Source organism: Pangasianodon hypophthalmus, chromosome 2 (assembly GCF_027358585.1).
Source record: "Pangasianodon hypophthalmus isolate fPanHyp1 chromosome 2, fPanHyp1.pri, whole genome shotgun sequence".
In the NCBI taxonomy this organism is placed as follows: Eukaryota; Metazoa; Chordata; class Actinopteri; order Siluriformes; family Pangasiidae; genus Pangasianodon; species Pangasianodon hypophthalmus.
The window spans coordinates 6,449,238-6,470,526 of NC_069711.1; the positions used below are offsets into that span (position 1 = coordinate 6,449,238).

The 21,289-nt window shown below is 39.8% G+C and overlaps 1 protein-coding gene across 1 annotated transcript; it reads right to left on the reverse strand.

Annotated features, from left to right (window-relative positions):
* Positions 1-3,739: 3,739 nt before the first annotated feature.
* On the reverse strand, positions 3,740-20,579 carry gdf5 (growth differentiation factor 5). The gene is made up of 3 exons (XM_053242366.1): positions 20,026-20,579; positions 19,305-19,825; positions 3,740-9,339 (listed from the first exon to the last, which is right to left on the reverse strand). The coding sequence occupies exons 1-3, from the start codon at positions 20,043-20,045 to the stop codon at positions 8,477-8,479; spliced, it is 1,404 nt and encodes a 467-aa protein (XP_053098341.1). The 5' UTR covers positions 20,046-20,579; the 3' UTR covers positions 3,740-8,476.
* Between the last annotated feature and the right edge of the window lie 710 nt (positions 20,580-21,289).

The window sequence follows — 21,289 nt, forward strand, 5'->3', positions numbered from 1 at the left end:
TTTTGTTTAGTTTGCATTATTTTGTAATTAATGGTTGTTGATTCCAGTCAATCATGGGTTTTTTTTTTTGGATTAATAATAATTAAAAAAAAAAATCATAATTTTTTTTTTTTTTTTTTTTTTTTTTTTACTAAATACTAAAAAATAATGCTTTTAAATACTTTAAAAAAATGTCATGTGTCCCCCTTGGTGGGTAGGGAATGAGGACTTGGGAAACAGGTATGGAGTGAAATTGGAGTCAGCAGAACCTGAACCTAAATTTGTAATACTTGACAAAAAGTGTAAATTTGATGTTACTGAAAATTTTCATTGTGAGTCTTGAAAATGTAGGTTAAAAATTCAAGATAAAAAAATTCGGTAGTAAAATCAAGCAGTGGAAAATCAAGGAGTGAAAAACTCCTTATACTCAGAAAGAGGAAAGAAGCCAGGCTCTACTGGCTCTACTCCTGGCCAATCACAACACACCTCTGAGCTCATGCAGGAAGGCTTAATTTCTAAGTCACATTTAATGGTGATGAATAGTGCCATGATGGAGGAACAATCCAGTGAGCTTTCACAAAAGTTGCTTGCATTATCAATTCTTCATACGAAATTAAATTAAATACCATTGTTACTTGTTCAATATAGCGATCATTATAAGACATAAGCTACTGCTTCATTTCTAGTAGACTTATTTTTTTGTCAGTGAATCCATCCATGCTTTAGTGTATGGCCTTGGTCAATCCAGCCACGGTAGAAACCAGCAAGCTTTTTTAAAATTTTCACATTTTTTTGATTCAGTTATAGTCCACGAGACAACTTTAATTTAGAACACAGATTTAAAATTCACTTGTGGACTATATTAAGACTTTTATCCAGCTGATGCCAGCCCACAGGCCGTATCTCTGACACCACTGTGCTACATTTTAACTGAACTAGATTAGCTGCAGGCAGCCTGGTCCAGCTTTTCAATCAGCTGCTGGGGGATGATTGTGTTGAATACTGAAGTGAAGCCTATGAACAGCATTGTCTTCTTTTTTTTTTTATCAAGGTGGGTTAGGGCGAAGGGCATGTGAGATTGCATCCTTGGTGGATTGGTTAGGACAATACGTGTAGCAGGTCCAGGTCCTAATGTGACTCATGACATATTCATTCATGACTGTTGGTAGATGTCTTTCTAAAGGTACTACAGTCTGTGCATTCAAAGCAATCCTGGACATCAGAGGTAGCTCCCTCTTGCCAAAATTATTAGCATGTTTGTGAAGTGGTGTGTAAGCCAGGGTTAGCAGGACTGAAACATGGTCTCAGAGTCTGAGGTGGCACTGGCTGTGGTTTTGTAAGAGTCCTTTTTATTTGTGTAAACCAAGTCCAGTGTGTTTGCTCCTCTATTCACAAACTCAGCATGCTGGAATAGCTTTGGTAAAACAGTTTTTAGTTTGCATGATTGAAGTCCTTAGCAAGAATGAAAAAGCTATCAGGGTATGCAGCTTGTAGTTGACTGATGGCCCCATACATAAGCTGTGGGAGGATTGTACATGGCCACAATAATTGTGAACTCCCTTGGCAGATAGTAAGGCAGACACTTGAATTCCATGAATTCCAAGAGCGATGAACAGTGTTTCAAAACTAACACAACATTTGTGCACCATTCTCTGTAGATTTAAACACACAAGCCCCCTCTGGAGGTCTTAACGGATGTTGTAGCACATCAGTCTGCACAGTAGGTGTCCTAGTGCCCCACCATATTGCACAAAAAAGTATATCTTATGGCTGATGAATAGCTCCAGAATAGACAAAACAGAGCTTTCAGTGTGACCAGTTAGGGGACTGGTGATGTGCAACTATTCATCAACAGATCTGAGATAATAGCCAGTCAGTCTGTCCCAGAAAATGCCTCACTAAGCCCACTGGAACTCCAGCTTTCTCCACCATTTGTGGGCCCCATCAACTTGATGAAGAGGACTCCATAAGATGACCCAGAAGCCTTTGTGGAGCTCTTTGAGCATGCCACAGTAATGTTGGCATGGCCTGAGCCTCAATGGGCTGTCCGGTTACTTCGCCTGCTATACAGTTCAGCTGGATTTCTTATGAAGACATTAGAAAGGTGATTTTACACCAGGTAGGTTGAACGCTGCAAAGAATCAGAAGCGGCAAAGAATCAATAGGGAAAAAACAGTGGGGAAACAAGCAGGCTTCCAACTAGGAAGACAATAAGGATGTCCACTCTGTGAAACAGCAAAAACAGAAAGTACGCCTCAGATGGGATGCATTCTATATACTTATTGTAAGCTGTGTAGACTATGCGAGCTTTTACATATGGTCGACAACCTTTCAGCTGTCTTTAAATCCAATCTGCCAGCCACCTTTAAATCCATGTTTCCAGTGTAGGGCCAACATTATGCCAATTTTGGGCCAGCAGGGCTGACAGACTTTCAGTCACCTTTAAATCCACCTTGCCACTGTTGGGCCAACATTGGGGCAAATTTGAGCTGTCTATAAATCCACCTTGCCATCCTTGTCCAACAAAATTTCAGCAACCTTTAAGTCCACATTGTAAATTTTGGGCCAACACTGTACCAACAAATGTTCAGCCACCTTTAAATCTACCTTGCCAACCTTGGACCTGACAGATTTTACATTTATATATATATATATATATATATATATATATATATATATATATATATATATATATATATATATATATATATATATATATATATATATATAGCTGGAATGGGATATTCAGCAAGTTCAAATGGGTGTGATCAGGTGTCCACAATCTTTTGTTCATATAGTGCATAGTAGGTGTGCCATTATCTGTATTTGTACCTGTACTGCTTATTGCTCAAAATACTTGTATATGTTTTTGTATTTGGATTTAAATCAGAAATGGAAGAGAAGTTTTCTTTTCTTTTTTTTTTTTTTTTTTTTTACTTTAACCCTGCCATTGTGCCCTGGAAACACTGGAAAGCACTGAAAAAACTGACAAAGTAGTCATTTTTTCTCTGTCTGTTCAGGGGGAAGAAGTTAACATTGGTGTGCATTTCTGATTTGCAATCTGCAACCTGTGGACATTACATATGGAACCTGGCAAGCTTGCAAGTTCATATGACACTAATGGGAGATGACTTTATAGTCTGCCTGCCTTAATGAGGTAATATTTCTGTATAAACAAAATTTATATATTTCATATATTATTTGCTATATATGAAAGCAAAATATCATGTGAGCTCATTTTCCACCTTGAACGTAATATAGCAACCAAAAAAACTGAAGTGAAAAACAAATAGAAATGTTTTAAGGAGAAAAAGAAAAAACTTGCAATAACCTGGTTGCATACAGTGGGGTCCAAAAGTGTGAGACCACTAGTGAAAATGCTTCTGTTTGGCATTCTTTTTCAATTTAACACAAAGGGTTTCATTACAAATGATATTACCAGCAACCTGAGTGAAAAGTAGAATCTTAAAAATATTTACATGAATTTCAGAATGTCTTAGTATTTGGTACGTCCCCTTTTTGCTTTAATGCCAGTGTGCACTCGAGCTGACACAGACTCCACACATCTGTGTAAAACCTGATGATCCATGTTAGATCAAATCCATCAGCGTGTCATCCGAACACATGCATCAATGGAAGGAATAAGACTCACTGAAACTTTTGTTCAAAGTTAACATGGTCAATATCACATGCTTAAATTTAAACAGTAACCTAGAAATTGTGCAGCATCTTGAATACTGTATAGTCAAGATGTTGCAGATTTCCTTTTAAAGATTACATAAAATTCTGTGAGGACAATGTTACCTGCTCAAAGACTATTAAGGTTTACCCTAATAACAAAGTGTGGGCTTCTAAGGAAGTAAATTAGTGTTTGAATGATAGAAAGGTTACAATTAATAATGGAGACATGAATCTGGTAAGGGAGAAAACTTCAGAGTATGATTAGGAACACACTGCAAAAAAAACTGACATCTTAGCAAGTGGATAAATCTTGAATATAGTCAAGTGTATCTAGTATTTCCTATTATAAAATGACACCAACCCAAATATAAGATTATTAAACCTATATCTAGATATTTTTTACTCATTTTAAGCTTGAAATAGTCTTGTCCTATTGGCAGATAATTCTGCTAATTTTAAGCCTTTTTTTCTAGAAAGAAGCAAAATGATCAGCCAATAGAATATGAAAATTTAAATCTTGAAAATTTGAATCTTGAAATAGGTCTATTTCAATGTCTAGAAATAGGCTCATTAATCTTGTATATGGTTTATTGTAATCTTATAATAAGAAATACTAGATATATTAGACTATATTCAAGATATTTTCATATACCAAGATGTCTTTTTTTTTTTTTTTTTAACAGTGCAGAATTGTTTGAACATGGTAAAGGAAATGATGGGTAGAAAGGTAAATAAATCAAATAAATCTCTCTGGTGATGATTTGAATCTGTTTTATTTGTGATTTGATTCTGGCTGCAATCATTCTCATTGTGATCATGCGTATAGTGCTGTTGACTCAATTCCTATTCTGCTTATTGAAACTGAGGTAGCAGCTAGTCTAGCAAAGTTAAAGGTAGATAAAGTACCAGGCACTGATGGCCTACGGGGAAGGGTGCTTAAGAGCTGTGCTCTTCAACTTGAGTCAGATATTACAAAATTATTGCTCTGACTAGTATTTTGTGTAAGTGTATGAACAGAATTATAGTCATATAGTCTAATGTCATGTATTGGCAGTTTTCTCAACTCATTTCAGTTTGCTTATAAATGTGGCCAAAGCACTGGAGATGCAACTCTTAGGTTAGTAAATACAATCACGAAACATTTGCAAATGCCTCAAAGTAGTAGTAGCCATCAATACTAAGATCAGACAGGACATGTATTTTCATAGTGCTGAAGGCTGACCTAAAATCTAAAAATGAAACCTAGAGTTTTAGCCTTCAACACTATAAAACACATGTCCTGTCTGATCTTAGTATTGATGGCTGGATCATTATATGGATAAGGGACTTTCTCTCTGAACGATCACAGAGATTGTCTTTTAACAGTAACATGACTAATGAAATTATTTTAAATCCAGGTGCACCACAGGGCTGCGTTTTCTCACCCGTACTATTTGCCAATTACCCTAATGAGATGGGGATTCAGGATTCTCTCATTTATACAAATCTGCTGATAATATGGCTCTGGTTGGTCTACTGAAGGAAGGCAATACAGACAAGGAGTTAGCGTATCTTGACTATATCAGCAAAATACTTAACTGGTGTTCAAATAGTTCAATATAGTTCAAATAGTTCAATAGTAAAATATAAGTATTAAAATTAATACTTATACTATAATATTAATACTATTAATATAAGTAATTAATAGAATATTTTGTGCTTCTTAAGACAAGTAAAAATTAATGACCTATATGTGGAAATTATGGATTTTAAGTATTTAGGCAGCTATTTAGGCATTTTTACAGCTAAATCTGCATATATTTTTTAAAAAGGCTGTGCAACGATTGCATCTGATGAGGAAACTAAATAGTTTTTTATGTAAGTATAGATACACTGGAGCTGGTCTAATGGAGAGTATTTTAACTTACAACATCTCTACTTGGTATGGTCTTACTAGTGTAAAGAATGGGGGAAAAAACTGTCTAGGATTGTTATTATGGGAGAGAAAATGATAAGGAAATCACAGAGATACATATCTGAGATTCATGTGTTTTTTTAACAGGCAGAAAACTGAGCAGATCTTGAGAGATCCCTCCCACCCCTTATTTAATGAATTTGATAAGCTTCCATCTGGGAGATAGCTATAAAGAATATTTTTAGGAATTCTTTTATTCCATAAGATGTTGCCTTGATGAATTCATAACTTAGTTTTTATATGTAACAACAATGTAAACAATGGATTTATTTTCACCTAAATGTTCAATGTATTTATTTTCAATTCAGATTTTAAACAATGTAATTGCTCATTGCACTTTATAACAAGAGATCGAAGTTTTTTTTGTTATTTGATGTCTTACGTTTGGACTACTGTATCATGCCTCTGTGTGGGAGCGTATATAAGTGTCCTGTGTTTTTCAGTGTAGATATTGTGAAGCCAAAGGCAAATGGACAATAAACTTCAATCAATCAATCAATCAATCAATCAGATATAGTAAGGCAGTATTTAGGTGAGGGTGCCACTGACAGAGAAACCAATAGTGAATCTCCGTGCACTACACTCCCTGAGCAGTGTTACTAGGATCTGTTTATAATGGCCATACTTTGCAGATGTATACTGCAAATCAAAAATGGGGCACCACTGTTAATTTTTCCACAAAAATATTGAGAAAAAGAGAAAAGTTCTGTCTAACTTTTTATATATACACACATTTTTGGCTAGTTTCTTTTTGTGTGGTTTTTGAGTTTGAGTTTCTGAGTTTGCATTTTTGACACACACCTAGTCTGAAGCTGGCAAGCTTTCAAAAAAACCAACCCCTGAATACTCCATCTTACAATTCGGATCTACAGTATATTCATATTTCTTTAGGACACATTATCTGTTCAGACCGAATAATGTGTGTGTGTGTGTGTGTGTGTGTGTGTGTATGAAATTCTGATCTAATGTCTCATATTCATCTTTTGGTCTCAAACCCAAATGCCTTTCATGTATATCAATACATTGGTCTTGCCATTCCAGTACTTTCGGAGGGGACAATATTTTGATATAGCAGTTGTTCTTGGTGTAGAACCACTTGCTTGGCTATCCTCAATTATGCATATCTCAATGATGGTCACATAATAATAATAATAGCCAACAACCATTATGCTTTCCAAAAAAGTGAAGTTACTAATAAAGGGCCATATTCAGAGTTGAGTTAAACATGCATAGAGGGGAGTTATTAATGAAATTGGTCACATTGATATTAAGACCAAAGTGCTACCATTTTTCTTGTGTGATATCGACTCAAGTGAGGAGCAGCATGAAGTCCAGCACCACTATCTCACAATTAGTTGGAAGCACAAACAATTTGCAGATATTGCCTAATTAACATCAGTATCCCAACTAGGATGCTTTCCAAATGATCAGCCAATATAATAGACAATTATTATTAAATGCTTATTTGATGCTTTACCTACTTCTCATTTATATATTTTCATATTAGTCTAAACTGTATTTTTTTTATTCTCTTGTTCTACATCATATTGCAACTGATAGGATTCAGATTTGTCAGGTTGCATTTTCAATCTTCCAATTTTGTGTTCAGGTTTAAAGGAAAGTAGGTGTCTTTAAAGGCAGTGATACAGACACAACTGAAAAACTCCTGTCCTGAGAGCTCTATAAAAGTAAAATCTAGCAACCTCAGAGCCGTGAACTGCATGCAGATAATTTTAATAATCTGAATGGACTGTCCAAAAATGAAAGTTTACCACCTGCTTAAATCTGAATACAAAACATCAATGTCTTTTCCAAATCAAGAAACTGTTATTTACAGTTGACAACAATTGACATCTATAATATTTTATCAGATTTACTTTAGGTAGTTTAGTGGGTTTGTTACATTCAGAAAGATCAGAAAGTTCAGAAGAGTTCTTCTGGGGTCCTTTAAGAAGCATTTCATTATAATGCCCACATGATTTTCCAGGATGATTTTCTTTTAATAATGATGGGGAATGATTATTTAAGAATGCAATGAATGTACAAAAATGAATTTTTTGGAAACTCCAGCAAACATATGCTACCGTATGCACAGTGCATGGTCTCCATGGGCTATATGGAGCAGCAGCTCTGTAAATAAAAACATTTCTATTGTTTGTACAGAAATATGGTAGAAATCTGAATTTATTTTGGAGTAAGGCAGTGTTTAGGTCAGGCTACTGCAGCATACCACTGATGGAAAAAACAAATAGTGTTTTCTTAATAAAAAAAAAAAACAGATTTAATAATCTGGACTGCCCAGAAACGAAAGTTAAGCACCTGCTTAAATATGAATACAGATAACTGTCCCAGCATAAGTTTAGACCTTCCCAGCATAACATTTGAACTTAAGTTGAAGACTTATGCCACTTAATCTGAAGATGCCCCAAAGTTACTGAGCATCTAATATATCATCTTGAATAGTCTGGAGTCTGGGATATTTTTTGAACTACAAGTTTAGGTTAGCTGTGTAACCTAAATTAATATGTGAATATTAATTTAGGTTTGTGTAATCAGTTAAGGGATTTTTTTTTAAATATTGAAAACACCTGTATGGACTCACCCTTCACATGGGAGTTGAACCAATCTTAGCAGAGTTGTGCTGAGGATTGTGTATCTTAATAGATTAACAAATAGGAGAATGTACTGTGTGTATGCATCTAGTCCAAACTATTCCAATGACCTAAATGATATGCTTGAACCCATCAAATCTTGAGAGAGGACACTGATGCAACAGAGTAAGCCACAGAATGCAAGATCAATATGTATAGCTTTAGAATAGTAGAATTTTTTCCCCTTAGCATTCTCTTCTAGTACTTTTGGCTATCTACAGCCACAACTTTCTACCACCATGTCCTCATATTGCTTGTATACAACATTATTAGCTGAGTCAATGTAGAGAATACTGATAGGACTAAGTCTGGTGGGTACACAACAGGTGGGTGGCGTCAAGTGAGAATCCATGGAGTTCATGAGTGTCTGGATGATGGCATGATTGGTGGGCTCCAGATGTGAGCGGATGGGAAAATCACAGATTCCGTCACAGTGGAAGGCCTCATACTCTAATGGTGCGATGATCCAGTCATCCCAGCCCATCTCCTTAAAGTTAACATGCAGCTGCTTGCGGTTGCACCGTGTCTTTGGACTTCTGCTCGGCTTCTTGACACGTGGCAGTGGTGCCCGGCGCATCCTGCGCTGCGTAAACAGGTACTCGTAGACAGTTTTGTTGTCATGGCCTGAGCGGGCCTTGATCTCGTTGTAAAAGAGACCATGCTTCTTTGTGCGGCTGAACACCACAAAGAAGGCCTTCTCCTTGTTTTGCCGGCCTGAACGATCCAGGCCAAGTGACCTGAGGTCCAGTGGGCGGCCACGATCCATTGCCTCCAACTCAAAACAAAGCTGAACAGTGTTTCTGAAACTCTTGAATAGTTTCCAAATGTCAAACACCTCCCATTTTGGGATGCTGCGATCCTCTACGGGCTGCGACTGGAGCAGCATAGCCCTCTGCTTACTTGTGGCACATGTGTAAAGTCGAAGAGTAGTTCTGCCCTCAGTGGCAGGGATTCTAAGATGATCAATGAAAGGCTTTCGGAGAATGCGTAATTCAGCTCCCAGCAGTCCCTCCTTCTCCAGGGAGCTGATGTTAAAGTAATACCTCTGGCGCCTTAACAGGGGCACATGCTCATCTATAAGAAATACAAAAGTAAGAGATTAGCAAGGACTTAATTTGAATTTCAAACATTGTATAAAACCCAAACTAAAATCTTCAGTTAATCCACTTTAAACATTACTTTATGAAATGAAAATACTATCCACTCCTGCCTTCTCTGTGATGCTGCTCTGTAAAAAACAGCCATGTTTCTTCCTATTTGACTCAACCACATTACACTGGTGTGTGTTTACATCCGTGTAAATTTCAGTGTATGCACTTTAAAAACATACCTTTTTGTCCTGGAAAGAGTGTCATACTCATAACGGAACTATAGTCAAAGTGTGCGTGTGTGTGTGTGTGTGTGTGTGGCTAAAAAAAACTGTACATAGCAAAAGATGGGCTTCAGTGAGTACATTTATAGTAAATACTAAATGCACTTATATGGTAGATGTACCTGATAAAATGGCAAATGTTAGGTACAAGATAGGTCCACCGTACCTGGAATCAAAATCTATTTATTACTTTCTAAATAGGTTAATACTGGTCTTGTGAGCACATAATATGAATGTAAAATGTATGAATATTTTGTGATATTCCAGTGTCTACATTTCTTTTTTTATGGGGGACCATAATCTCATGTTGCTTGTCTTTCCTGCATACACTTTATCAAATCTATGCATTCATGCTTGAAAAATCTCTAAAAGTATGAGCAACCTAGCAAGCTAAAGTTAAATACTGGGCAAAAGCTCCCCTAGAAAACTGAACAAACAAACAAACAAACAAATAAATAAATAAGTGAGCCTTCTCAGAAACATGTACTGTGTTCATTTTAAATTTCCTGGGAATCCTTGAAAACAAAAAAGATTTACAACCAAGCTTCAGAAAGGATTGATTGTAGTATGTTTGTCAAATTGTTTATAAATATCAACAATGATAGAGGTTCAGCATCTTGTGGGTATTTTAGGGGCAATTTTTTTTTTAGAGCAGGCAAAAAATAGGTCTAGTTTACAAAAGGAGATTTTGCATATTAGCTAAATTATCAAAAAGTTCATTTTAGCCACATAATCAGAAATATTAATTTATCTGACTATAGGCCATCAATAACAGATATATTTGTTTTTCATTTTAAAATCATGAATAGTGCCCCCGTTGAGGTTGCATACAATACTAAAAGAGACACTGGATATAGCTTTCACTTTGCCAGATGACTGTCAAACGCCTGCTGAAACCTGATTATTTGAGGAACATGGTTGCTATCATCCAATCAAGTAATGTTTATAAAGCCACTTACAGACTAGCACAAAGAACTTTGAACATTATTAATCAGTTGTTTTTGAGCTTAATATGAGAACAAGAGTCATAACCTTTGTATTATAATGTTCTATCTGAGTTCAGATTAATTGCCAAATGGCACCCTGTAATACTAAGGTCAGGATGAGTGAACCTGTATAGGTGCAGATGAGTATTGCAGCAGTGGAAATACCTGTTTAATTCTTTTGTATTATGTATTACAGTAATGAACATTATCAGCATATTATGTCAGAGCCAACTGCAGAACAATAGTCTGCCAGTTATAGATTACCTTCTACCACTGCAAATACCTATGTGACACACTGTTATGTTATGGCACTGAAAATTTACATTTGTACATGTAGCAGCTTTGTTTGAATTAATACACTGTTAGAGATGACAGTTTTTCATGAAATCTGAATGTGTTTTAATATGCAATTTTTGTGTGATTATTCACGAATAAGAAAATTAATCAACTGACAGCCTTAATAAGAACCCACTGAAGCATTCATAAGGAACAGCTGTGATAATCAACCAAGCTACAGGAAGACATAAATAATTAATTGATTGATTAGTAAGCTATTACTATTATATAAACACCAGGCTATGTAGTTAGATGTGGTTTTTAATCATTCAGTCATGCTAACCACATTCAATTTAATAATTTGTATTAAAGTTTAGAAATACACAACTGCAATTGTATCAGTCTTAATTGAAACTATCAGTTTTAATTTCACATTCAAAAAATACTATTTTTTCTGATAAATGATGCTGTGCTTTTAGTGTTTGGATTCATATGACAGATTTTTATATTGTATTGTTATTTTTATTATTTTTATAAACCACATTTTTATTGTATTTACATTACATTACATATATTATACTATAAGCCTAATTAGATTTATTACTGTTATTACTATTGCCAAATATAAACTTCTGAGTAATTTTACACCAATATTGTAGTGTTAAGGGGGAAAAGTGGTTATGAATATGGAAATTAGCTCAAATTTAAGTGTACTCTAAAGGGCAAAGCTAACAACTTTATCTATCAATTTGACAGAAAAAGAATCATGTCCTAACATGATGACTGAAGTACCAATATATCTGTAATTTTTTTTATTGTGATGTCTTTATTAACTGTAGTGTTAGTGTGAAAAACTTTATAAATATAAATAAAGGTTACTGTCCCTCAGAAAGTGTGTTTTTAGTGAAATTATTCAGTTTGGGGCTGACTAGTGTTGAACTCAGCGCACAACACTGAAGATCATGACGCAACAATAAAAAAAGGCACCTTAGATGGGCAACCTTGTGAAGATTGATGGGGTGGAAGAAAAAGAGGTTGAGGAGAGTGACTTGCCCTTAGTTAATATGGGAGGATAAATATACACCGGTCAGCCATAACATTAAAACCACTGACAGGTGAAAAGAATAACAATGATTATCTCATTACAGTGGCACCTGTCAAGGAGTGGGATATATTAGACAGCAGTCAGTTCTCGAAGTTGATGTGTTGGAGGAAGGAAAATGGGCAAGATAAAGGATCTGAGTGACTTTGACAAGGGCCAAATTATGATGGCTAGACGACTGGCTCAGAGCATCTCCAAAACAGCCAGTCTTGTGGGGTGTTCCCAGTATGCAGTGGTTAGTACCTACCAAATGTCAAATGTGGTCCAAGGAAGGACAACCAGTGAACTGGTGAAGGGTCACGGGCACCCAAGGCTCATTGATGCGCATGGGGAGTGAAGGTTAGCCCAGTTTGAGCACAGTCTGATCCCACAGAAGAGCTACTGTAGCACAAATTGCTGAAAAAGTTAAAGCTGGCTATGATAGAATGGTGTCAGAACACACAGTGCATCGAAGCTTGCTGTGTATGGGGCTGCGTAGCCACAGACTGGTCAGAGTGCCGATGCTGACTGACTGCTGTCCACCACCAAAAGTGCTTACGATGGGCACATGAGCATCAGAACGGGACCATTGAGCAAAAAGGTGGCCTGGTCTGATGAATCATGTTTTCTTTTACATCATGTGGATGGCTGGGTGCATGTGCGTCACTTACCTGGGGAAAAGATGGCACCAGGATGCACTATGGGACGAAGGCAACCCGGCAGAGGCAGTGTGATACTCTGGGCAATGTTCTGCTAGGTCCTTGCATTCATGTGGATGTTACTTTGACATGTACCACCTACCTAAACATTTTACTGCAGATCAAGTGCACCCCTTCATGGCAACGGTATTCCCTAATGGCAATGGCATCTTTCAGCAGGATTATTTGCCCTCCCACACTGCAAAAATTGCTCAGGAATGGTTTGAGGAACATGACAAAGAGTTGAAGGTGTTGACTTGGCTTCCAAATTCCCCAGATCTCAATCTGATCGAGCATCTGTAGGATGTGCTGGACAAACAAGTCCGATCCATGGAGGCCCCACCTTGCAACTTACAAGACTTGAAGGATCTGCTGCTAATGTCTTGGTGCCAGATACTCCAGCACACCTTTAGTGGTCTTATGGATTCCATGCCTTGATGGGTCTGCGCTGTTTTGGCGGCACAAGGGGGACTTACACAATATTAGGCAGGTGGATTTAATGGTGTAATGGCTTATCGGTGCAGGTGGTTTTAAAGGTATAATGGCTGATCAGTGTATGATGCAAGAATATTGTCTATATTGACTTATTTTATGAAATAATTTTCAGAAATGTTTAGATTGTACCAAGTAATTGTTGTATATTTACTGTATGTAATTATTTTGTGCGTCAGTCCTTTCCTTCTTATTTTGAAATAGACAGAGAAGCACTCAAACCATTTATCCCCTGTTGCCTGTTAGGTCGGACTGTGTTGTTGAAGACATAATCACTGAATAATTTGTGCGAGTCCTGCATTATTTCAGTTATGTAAAGATTGATTTCTTTGTGAATCTTTTACAGAGCTACATGTTTATATGTGTCAAATGTTACACATTTAATATAAATTTATCTGCTGTTTATACTACTGTCTTTTATTAGAAAGTTCAAATAAATGTATATATGCCATTTCTTTGAAATACACATTGCATTTATTTTTAATCACTTAATTTAATGTCTTGTATATACAGTTGTAAATATATTTTGTGGTTTGGTAATGTGAATGAGGAATACTTGGTGCAGGTTAAGATCTGGTGTTCCACTGGATTTTGGTGTGTCAGACAATAATGAAAACTACTGAAGATGGCAGAGATTTTTCCTACAAAGCCCCCCACCTATGGAATAGCCTTCATATTACTGTTTGGGACTTAGACATAGTCTCAATCATTGAATCTGGGCTCAAAACATTTTTGTTTAATCAGGCATTTAAATAGCTTTTCTGTTAGGTAAATTTGTAGATCAGATGTAACACCACGAGTGCCCTCTCAGGCAAATCTGCGGCCACCTGCACAGGCTTTTATAACAGGCCCAGCACCGGTTGCTACGTGACGCCCTCGTGCAGTTAATCAGCCTAAATGCATTGTACCTGGCTGCAACTCTTTATAAGCCCTCCGAATGCCTCACTGTGTGTACAAACATAGATCTGTGATCCACGCTACTGTTTTGTGATTTGTGATTTAAAGGAACTTAGAACTAGAGAGAAAATATTGAGACTTAGAAGGAAAAGGAATTTAGAATTAGAGAGAAAATATTGAGGCTTTGAAAGAAAAGGAATTTAGGATTAGAAAGAAAATATTGAGGAACAGGAAGAAAAGTAACCTAGTATTAGAAGAAAACATTGACGGAAAGAAAGAAATGGAATTCAGAATTCTGACTCCAAGATAAATATTTGTGTTCTTTAAGTTAGGAACCAATGGTTCCTTTATCATTTGGTGCCTTTAAGCTTGGCCAGGGAGAAGGCCAATTTGAGTTGTTATTTTCCGCCTTCCCGCAGTGCTCTTTGTGTTGAGTCATATGCTCTGGAGCTCCCACATTTCTGACCCCTCACCGAGTCGCACATGCACTACCTCCCTTATGAGTATTGCCCTCGGAGTTAGCTTGGTGGCTAGTGCTATGAAGTGGCGTACCAACGCTACTCAGGTCGTGCCTCGGTTGAGGCACTCGATTTTGGTAGAGCTGTCTAGCAGCCAGTGTGCACTTCCTTATCAGTCCCACTCCCTGCACTTGGTTCCACTACATGATATATATCGCCCTTTCGGGGACAAACTATGTGCAAAGCCCCATAACAGAATGTCCTCAGCAGCAAAGGAACCATCTAATTTAAAGCAGATAGGAGAAATTGTGTCTGGTCAGGCCACCGCTCTGTGCATACATGAGCAGCCATTGGCAGTGCTATTCGCAGAGATTCAGGGTGTTTCTGAGTGCGTTGCACAAATTCAGCTCCTGCTACAGCCTCAATCCGGTCCTCCCACGGAGTCGAATCATGAATCGACTCACAAGTCAACTCCTCAAGCCCGATCCGTGATACTGCCCCTCCCTGCACATGCTGAGACGAGGCTGCCCGCTCCTCAGCCCTATGCAGGTGAAGCAGAGAAGTGTAGTTCTTTTATAATGCAGTGCTCGCTGGTGTTTGAAATGCAGCCATCCCAGTTTCCCTCTGAACGGGCTAAGATTGAATATTAATTATATAGTAAAAATTATTATATAAATTAAATATTAAGAATAAATTAACTGACCACTCCACCATTGACTCATTTGTGTCAGCATTAAGGAGAACATTTGACCACCCACTCGCTGGGGAGTCATCCCTTTTCCGGATCCATCAAGTTATCTGCTCGGTGGCCAATTATGCAGTGGAGTTTAAGACTCTCTCTGAGGGCTCTTGCTGGAATGCCCAAGTTCTCCTAGCTGCATATGTGCAGGGCCTCTCTGAGGATTTAAAAGATGAGCTGGCTACTCATGAGAAGCATTGTATGACCTGTCAGTTAGGATTGATAACCACTTGCGTGAAAGAAGCAGAGAGCGCTGATCTAAAGATACAAACATGCTTGCAAATAAATACGGGCATGCTCCCATATCTCATTCCAGTGGGTCTAAACCTGAGGACTTTTCAGTGGAGTCCATGCAATTGGGTGCCACTGGGCTTTCTTCTCATGAGAGGGAGGCACAGAGGTGCGAAAACAGATGCTTGTATTGTGGGCAGGCGGGACACTGGCATTCACGTTGTCCCTGTCTGATGCCAAAAGGCAGGGGCCATCCCAGGAAGGTCTAGTCACATGCCTAGTTTCTTCATTCCTGTCACCACTGCTTGGGGAGATGGTCAGAAATCTAATCTGGAAGCCTTTGTTGACTCAGGAGCAGCTGGCAATATTTTATTGGGGCAGATTGTTCTCCCTGTCGCCCCCAAAACACAAAGCTTTGGATGAGTATATTAAAGAGGCTTTGTCTCTGGGATTCATCTGCCCAACCACATTGCCCATGAGGGCAGGATTTTTTTATTAAGATGAAAGAGTGGAACCTGCGGCCCAGCACTGCTTACCGCGGGCTTAACACCATCACTCAGAAGGACAGGCACCCCTGCCCTTGATGAACTATGCATTTGAGCGTCTGGAGTGGGTGAAAAATTTTTCAAAATTAGATTTACACAGCACGTAAAATCTGATCCGCATTAGCGCAGGGAATGAGTGGAAGGCCACATTCATCATGCTGTCAAGGCACTCTGAATACTTGGTGATGCCCTTTGGCCTGATGAATGACCCTGCAGTCTTTCAGCGCTTCATCAACGAGGTCCTCTGGGAGAGTCTGAATCACTATACCTTCATCTATTTAGCATTGGCATTTTGATTTTTAGCAGCTCACTGGAGGAACATGTTGTTCATGTGCACCAGGTCCTTCAGCTACTCCTACAGAACCTTCTCTATGTCAAGCTCGAGAAATCGCAATTCCATGTCACCACAATCTCTTTCTTGGGCTTTGTTGTGTCCCAAGGGAGCCTTAGTGTGGACCCGGCCAAAGGAAAGTTGACATCAGCACCAGTTCTGTGTATGCCCGACCCTGAGGCTCAGTTCATAGTGGAAGTTGTTGCCTTGGATATAGGAGTGGGCGCCATCCTCTCCCAGCATTCAGGGCCTGACCAGAAATTGCACCCAGGTGCACACTTTTCCCACCACGTGACCGCACCTGAGAGGAACTATGATGTTGGGAACCACAAACTCCTGGCTGTAAAGTTGGCATTGCAGGAGTGGAGGCACTGACCGGAGGGCACCTAGCACCAGTTTATAATTTGGGCAGACCATTAAAACCTGGCCTATATTCAGGAGGGCACGTGCCTGAATCACCGGCGGGCCAGGTGGTCTTTGTTTTTTTGCGTGCTTCGACTTTGTGTTGCCTTACAGGCTGGGTAGTGGCCGCCCAGGAAAACTTTATGTCCCGTCAACCGTACAATCTCAGGCCCTTTCTTGGGGTCACACATCCCCAGCCCCGAGCTGTCAGAACTCTCGAGTTTTTGTGCAGATGCTTTTGGTGGCCAAGTATGGACAAGGCCGTCCAGGCCTACATGGCAGCCTGTCAGGTTTGTGCCAGAAACAAGGAGCCCCACACACACCCACCTGGCCTACTTCATCCCCTGGAGCGCTCCCTCAGATGCTTGGCTTCCTCCAACCCCTCATCATGGACGCAACACCTGATGTGGGTGGATTTTGCTCACAACACCCTGTGGCACTCTTCAATGGCATGTCGCCATTTGAGTGCCAGGTGGGCTATCCTCCACCCATGTTTGCAGAGCGGGAAGAAGTGGGGGTCCCCGCACACGATTTGCTGCTGTCACAGAATCTGGCAGAAAGCCAGATTATCTCTGCAAGCTGCCACTCAAAGAAGTACCTGTACTGCCAATTAGAGGAGGCATCTGGGCACAAGCTTCCAGCCATGCCAGTGGGTATGGCTGGCAACCAATATTCTTCAATTGTGGCTAGAGTCCAAGAAATTGGTCCCACAGTATATTGGGCCTTTTAAGATCCTTAGGAGAATCAATCTGTTGGCATACCACCTAGCACTCCCCTGTCCCATGAGAATCAATCCTACCGTCCATGTCTCAAGGTTAAAGCCATTCCTTTATAGTCCTCTGGTGACCTCCGCTCCCCCGCCCCCTCCTCCACCTTGTATTATTGATGGAGCCCCAGTCTTTACTGTGAGATGTGTCCTGGACTCACGCCACCGTCTGGGTGGCACACAGTATTTGGTGGACTGGGAGGGTTATGGTCCAGAGGAACACTCTTGGGTCCCAGCTTGACACATCTTGGACCCAGAGCTTGTCAGGGAAATCCATAGGAACCGTGCAGCTGGTCTGAGAACGTCGGGAGACGTTTCTAGAGAGGGAGGTAATGTCACTCCACAAGTGCCCTCAGAGGCAAATCCGCTGCCACCTGCACAGGCTTTTATAACAGGCCCAGCACCGGTTGCTACATGACGCCCTCACGCAGTTAATCAGCCTAAACACGCTGTGCATGGTCAAGCCTTTATAACCCCTCCAAATGCCTCACTCTGTGTGCGGACATAGATCTGTGCCAGGTAACAAAGCAGCTCCATGCTACTCTGATTTGTGATTTAAATGAACTTAGAACTAGAGAGAAAATATTGAGGCTTAGAAAGAAAAGGAATTTAGAATTAGAGAGAAAATATTCAGGCTTAGAAAATTAATTTAGGATTAGAGAGAAAATATTTAGGAACAGGATGAAAAGGAACTTAGAAGAAAACATTGAAGGAAAGAAAGAAACGGAGTTCAGAGATAAAGAGAGAGTCAATTAAGGAAAAGAATAAGTAGGAGACTAGAAAGAGAAATCTGCCTCCAAAATAATATTTGTGTCCGTTAAGTTAGGAACCAATTTCTTCCTTTATCATTTGGTGCCTTTAAGTTTGGCTAGGGAGAAGGCCATTTCTAGTTGTTATTTCCCACCTTTCTGCGGTGCTCTTTGTGTTGAGCTGTATGCACTAGAGCTCCCACATTTCTGACCCCTTACCGTGTCACACAACCAGTACTTCCCTTACATGTATTGCCCCTGGAGTTAGCTTGGTGGCTAGCGCTATGAAGTGGAGTACCAAAGCTACGCAGTTCGTGCCTCAGCTGAGGTGCTCGATTTTGGTCGAGCTGTCTAGCGGCCAGGGCCAGCGGACTGGGATGTTAGTCTTGTTGACAGTGGAATGGTAGAACACTTTATGTCCCAGGGTGCAAGATACAACCCTTTTTAAAGCACTGCATCATAAGAGCATAGATAAAGATCTGTTCTCTCTCTGTTGAGCTGTATGTGTACTGCTGCTGCCCGATGTATGGTGTATCCTGAGGTTCTGCTTCTGCTTTGTAGCTTTTTACACTGACCCCTTCTGCTGTGGATGGTCCCACATGGATAGCATAGATTTGCCCATCCAAAAAAAAAACCTTACGCTGGAGCTCAGCTGGAGACTATAGATTTGTACCTTCTAAGAAATGCTGCAGTCCTATGCTTATAACAGGACTCCTATTCAGTATATGCTTATTACTGAACATCTTTTCAAAATACTTTTTGAAACCTTTACTCTACTACAAGAACTTGGGTTCCCTTTTGAGTCTGGTCCTGCTGTAGATTTTGTTCTCATGTGGTTTCATTGTAATATGCCACTGTCACCTTTGGCTTGCTCATTAGGGATCTAAATATAAATCTACACTTACCATTTATTAAAACTGCTTTATGTCTTTGCACCATACAAATACAATTGAGTTGAACTGCACTAATAATAATAATAATAATAATAATAATAATATACTAGTAGTAGCCAGTACCTTGTCCTTTGTCCACGAAGCTCGTGATGGTGTTAGCCATGCCCGCCTCGTGCACTGCGCTCCCATTCATCTGCCCAGTGGACAGAGACCAGTAAAGAGACAGCATGTAATCATGCGGTGTGACAACCGGTTGTCTCGGTGTCTCTCTCTCCTCCGCTTTGCCTTTCACCTTCACGCTCCTTTTTGCCGACACTCTTTGATGCGCCGTGAGGACGGCTTTTGCTCCGCTGGTGCGTGCGGTGAGTCCTGAGGGCGCGTGCGCTGCGCGGTGCGGGGGCATTGCTTCGGCCGGAATCGGAGGTGCCGCAGCGCGAATGCGCGAGATCTTGGCGCCGCTGTTCGCTGCCGAGGACGTTAGCCTCGGTTTGGGTTCGAGGCCAAGGGCTTGCGATACCAAGTGCATGCACAAAAGCGCACAGCAGCTGAAGAACAGCGCGAGCGCGTTCATCCTCGGAGTTTCGTGCGGGTTCCGACGCAGGAGAAACGCGCGAAGATGACCGTTCCGCGACCATGAAAGGAACCTGGGAAGTGAAGGTACATGCTCACATGGCTGGATTTGAAGCAGGTTAAAATTACAAAGTTGTGATTATTGCCCTGCAGAACCATAGTCGGGCGAATTGCTTGCACGTGCAGTTGCGCTCCATCACGCAGGTCCGAGAGAGCGATGGATATCAAAAACGCTGTGAACGGTATGGAGTCTTGCGCAGTTCTGGGCACTTACCCTGCGAGCGAACACTTCATACAACTTGCTTCAACTGGGAAGAATGTTGTAATTAGCTCTCTTTTTCTCAGTCTCTTTCTCCGTCTCTCTTCTCGCTCGCCATCTCCCTCTCTTCCACTCTCTCTCCTCCTCCCTCTCTGTCACTTTCTCTCCCTTTCCTTCCCTCTTTCCTCTCTCCTTTTATTTCTCCCACCCATTATTTCTTTTACTCCCCTGTCTTCTTTCCTTTCTCTCACTTCCTCTCTGGCACTTTTTCTCTCTTTTCTCTCTTTGTCTTACAGTCCCCCTTCTTCTATACTTCCATTTCTCGCTCATAGTTTGAACCTTGTCCAGTGAAAATAGCCAAACACACACACACACACACACACACAGAGCGAGAGAGAGAGAGAGATCTGCAGGTGCTCAGATCACGCACAAACCTGAATGCACGCACTGGAGCCAGAATTTGCCGCTTTAATTACTTGCTGATGTCATGCTGTCCAGACTCATTTAAGTGCAATATTGCTCCTTAAATCTTCTACAGTCTTTCCACTGTTGTTCTCAGGAGCTCACTGGCTGAATGAAAACACTGAGAGGTCAGCCTTAATTTAGGCCATTTCTTTTAGATTGCACTTTTAGAAGGGTAAAGGGCAGATATGAAAATAATTATATGCTTTTAGAAAAATCTTTTAAAAATGCTATTCTGGATATGAACTCATTTATGTAATATAGCCTACAGATGGTTAAAATGTGAGTTAAAGTGTTTAAATTATATACTCTAGTCCTGAATTCTGCCCAGATTGGAAGCCTCTGATTTAACACATTTCATGTTATTTCAGTACAACACACACTCACACACACTCTGACCTTCCTCATTTCCTTTCAATTGCATATGATTAAAATATATACAGCCAAGATTAACTCAGCCTCATTATTCCAACTTCCCAGGTTTTGCTCCAGTCAATAAATCCTACTCACACTCAAGACAGCTCCTTTTTTATATTATACTATAATATATTGTGCCATAATAGGGACACTCATAAACCCTATATAAATGTTTCTAACACTATTTGACTTGACACCATATTTGATGAATACCGTCAACATATTCACTCTATAACTATTTCACACATAAAATTATTTGCAGCAATCCAGGCACATTAGTTTATCACATCATTAATCTGATTGCTGTATTAGAGTCATAAATATCAAACTCTGCTCCAGAAATAATTAGATGCTAGGAGCCACGTTAAGGTTTTTAGATTTGGCAGGCGCTCCGTTCTCT

Coding starts and splice junctions, on each gene's coding strand:
- gdf5 (XM_053242366.1), bottom strand. CDS start 20,045: ATGAAGTGTTCGCTCGCAGG. Junction 19,826..20,025: donor ATGAAGTGTTCGCTCGCAGG/GTAAGTGCCCAG, acceptor TTCACTTCCCAG/GTTCCTTTCATGGTCGCGGA. Junction 9,340..19,304: donor CTTCGTGGACAAAGGACAAG/GTACTGGCTACT, acceptor TATTTCTTATAG/ATGAGCATGTGCCCCTGTTA.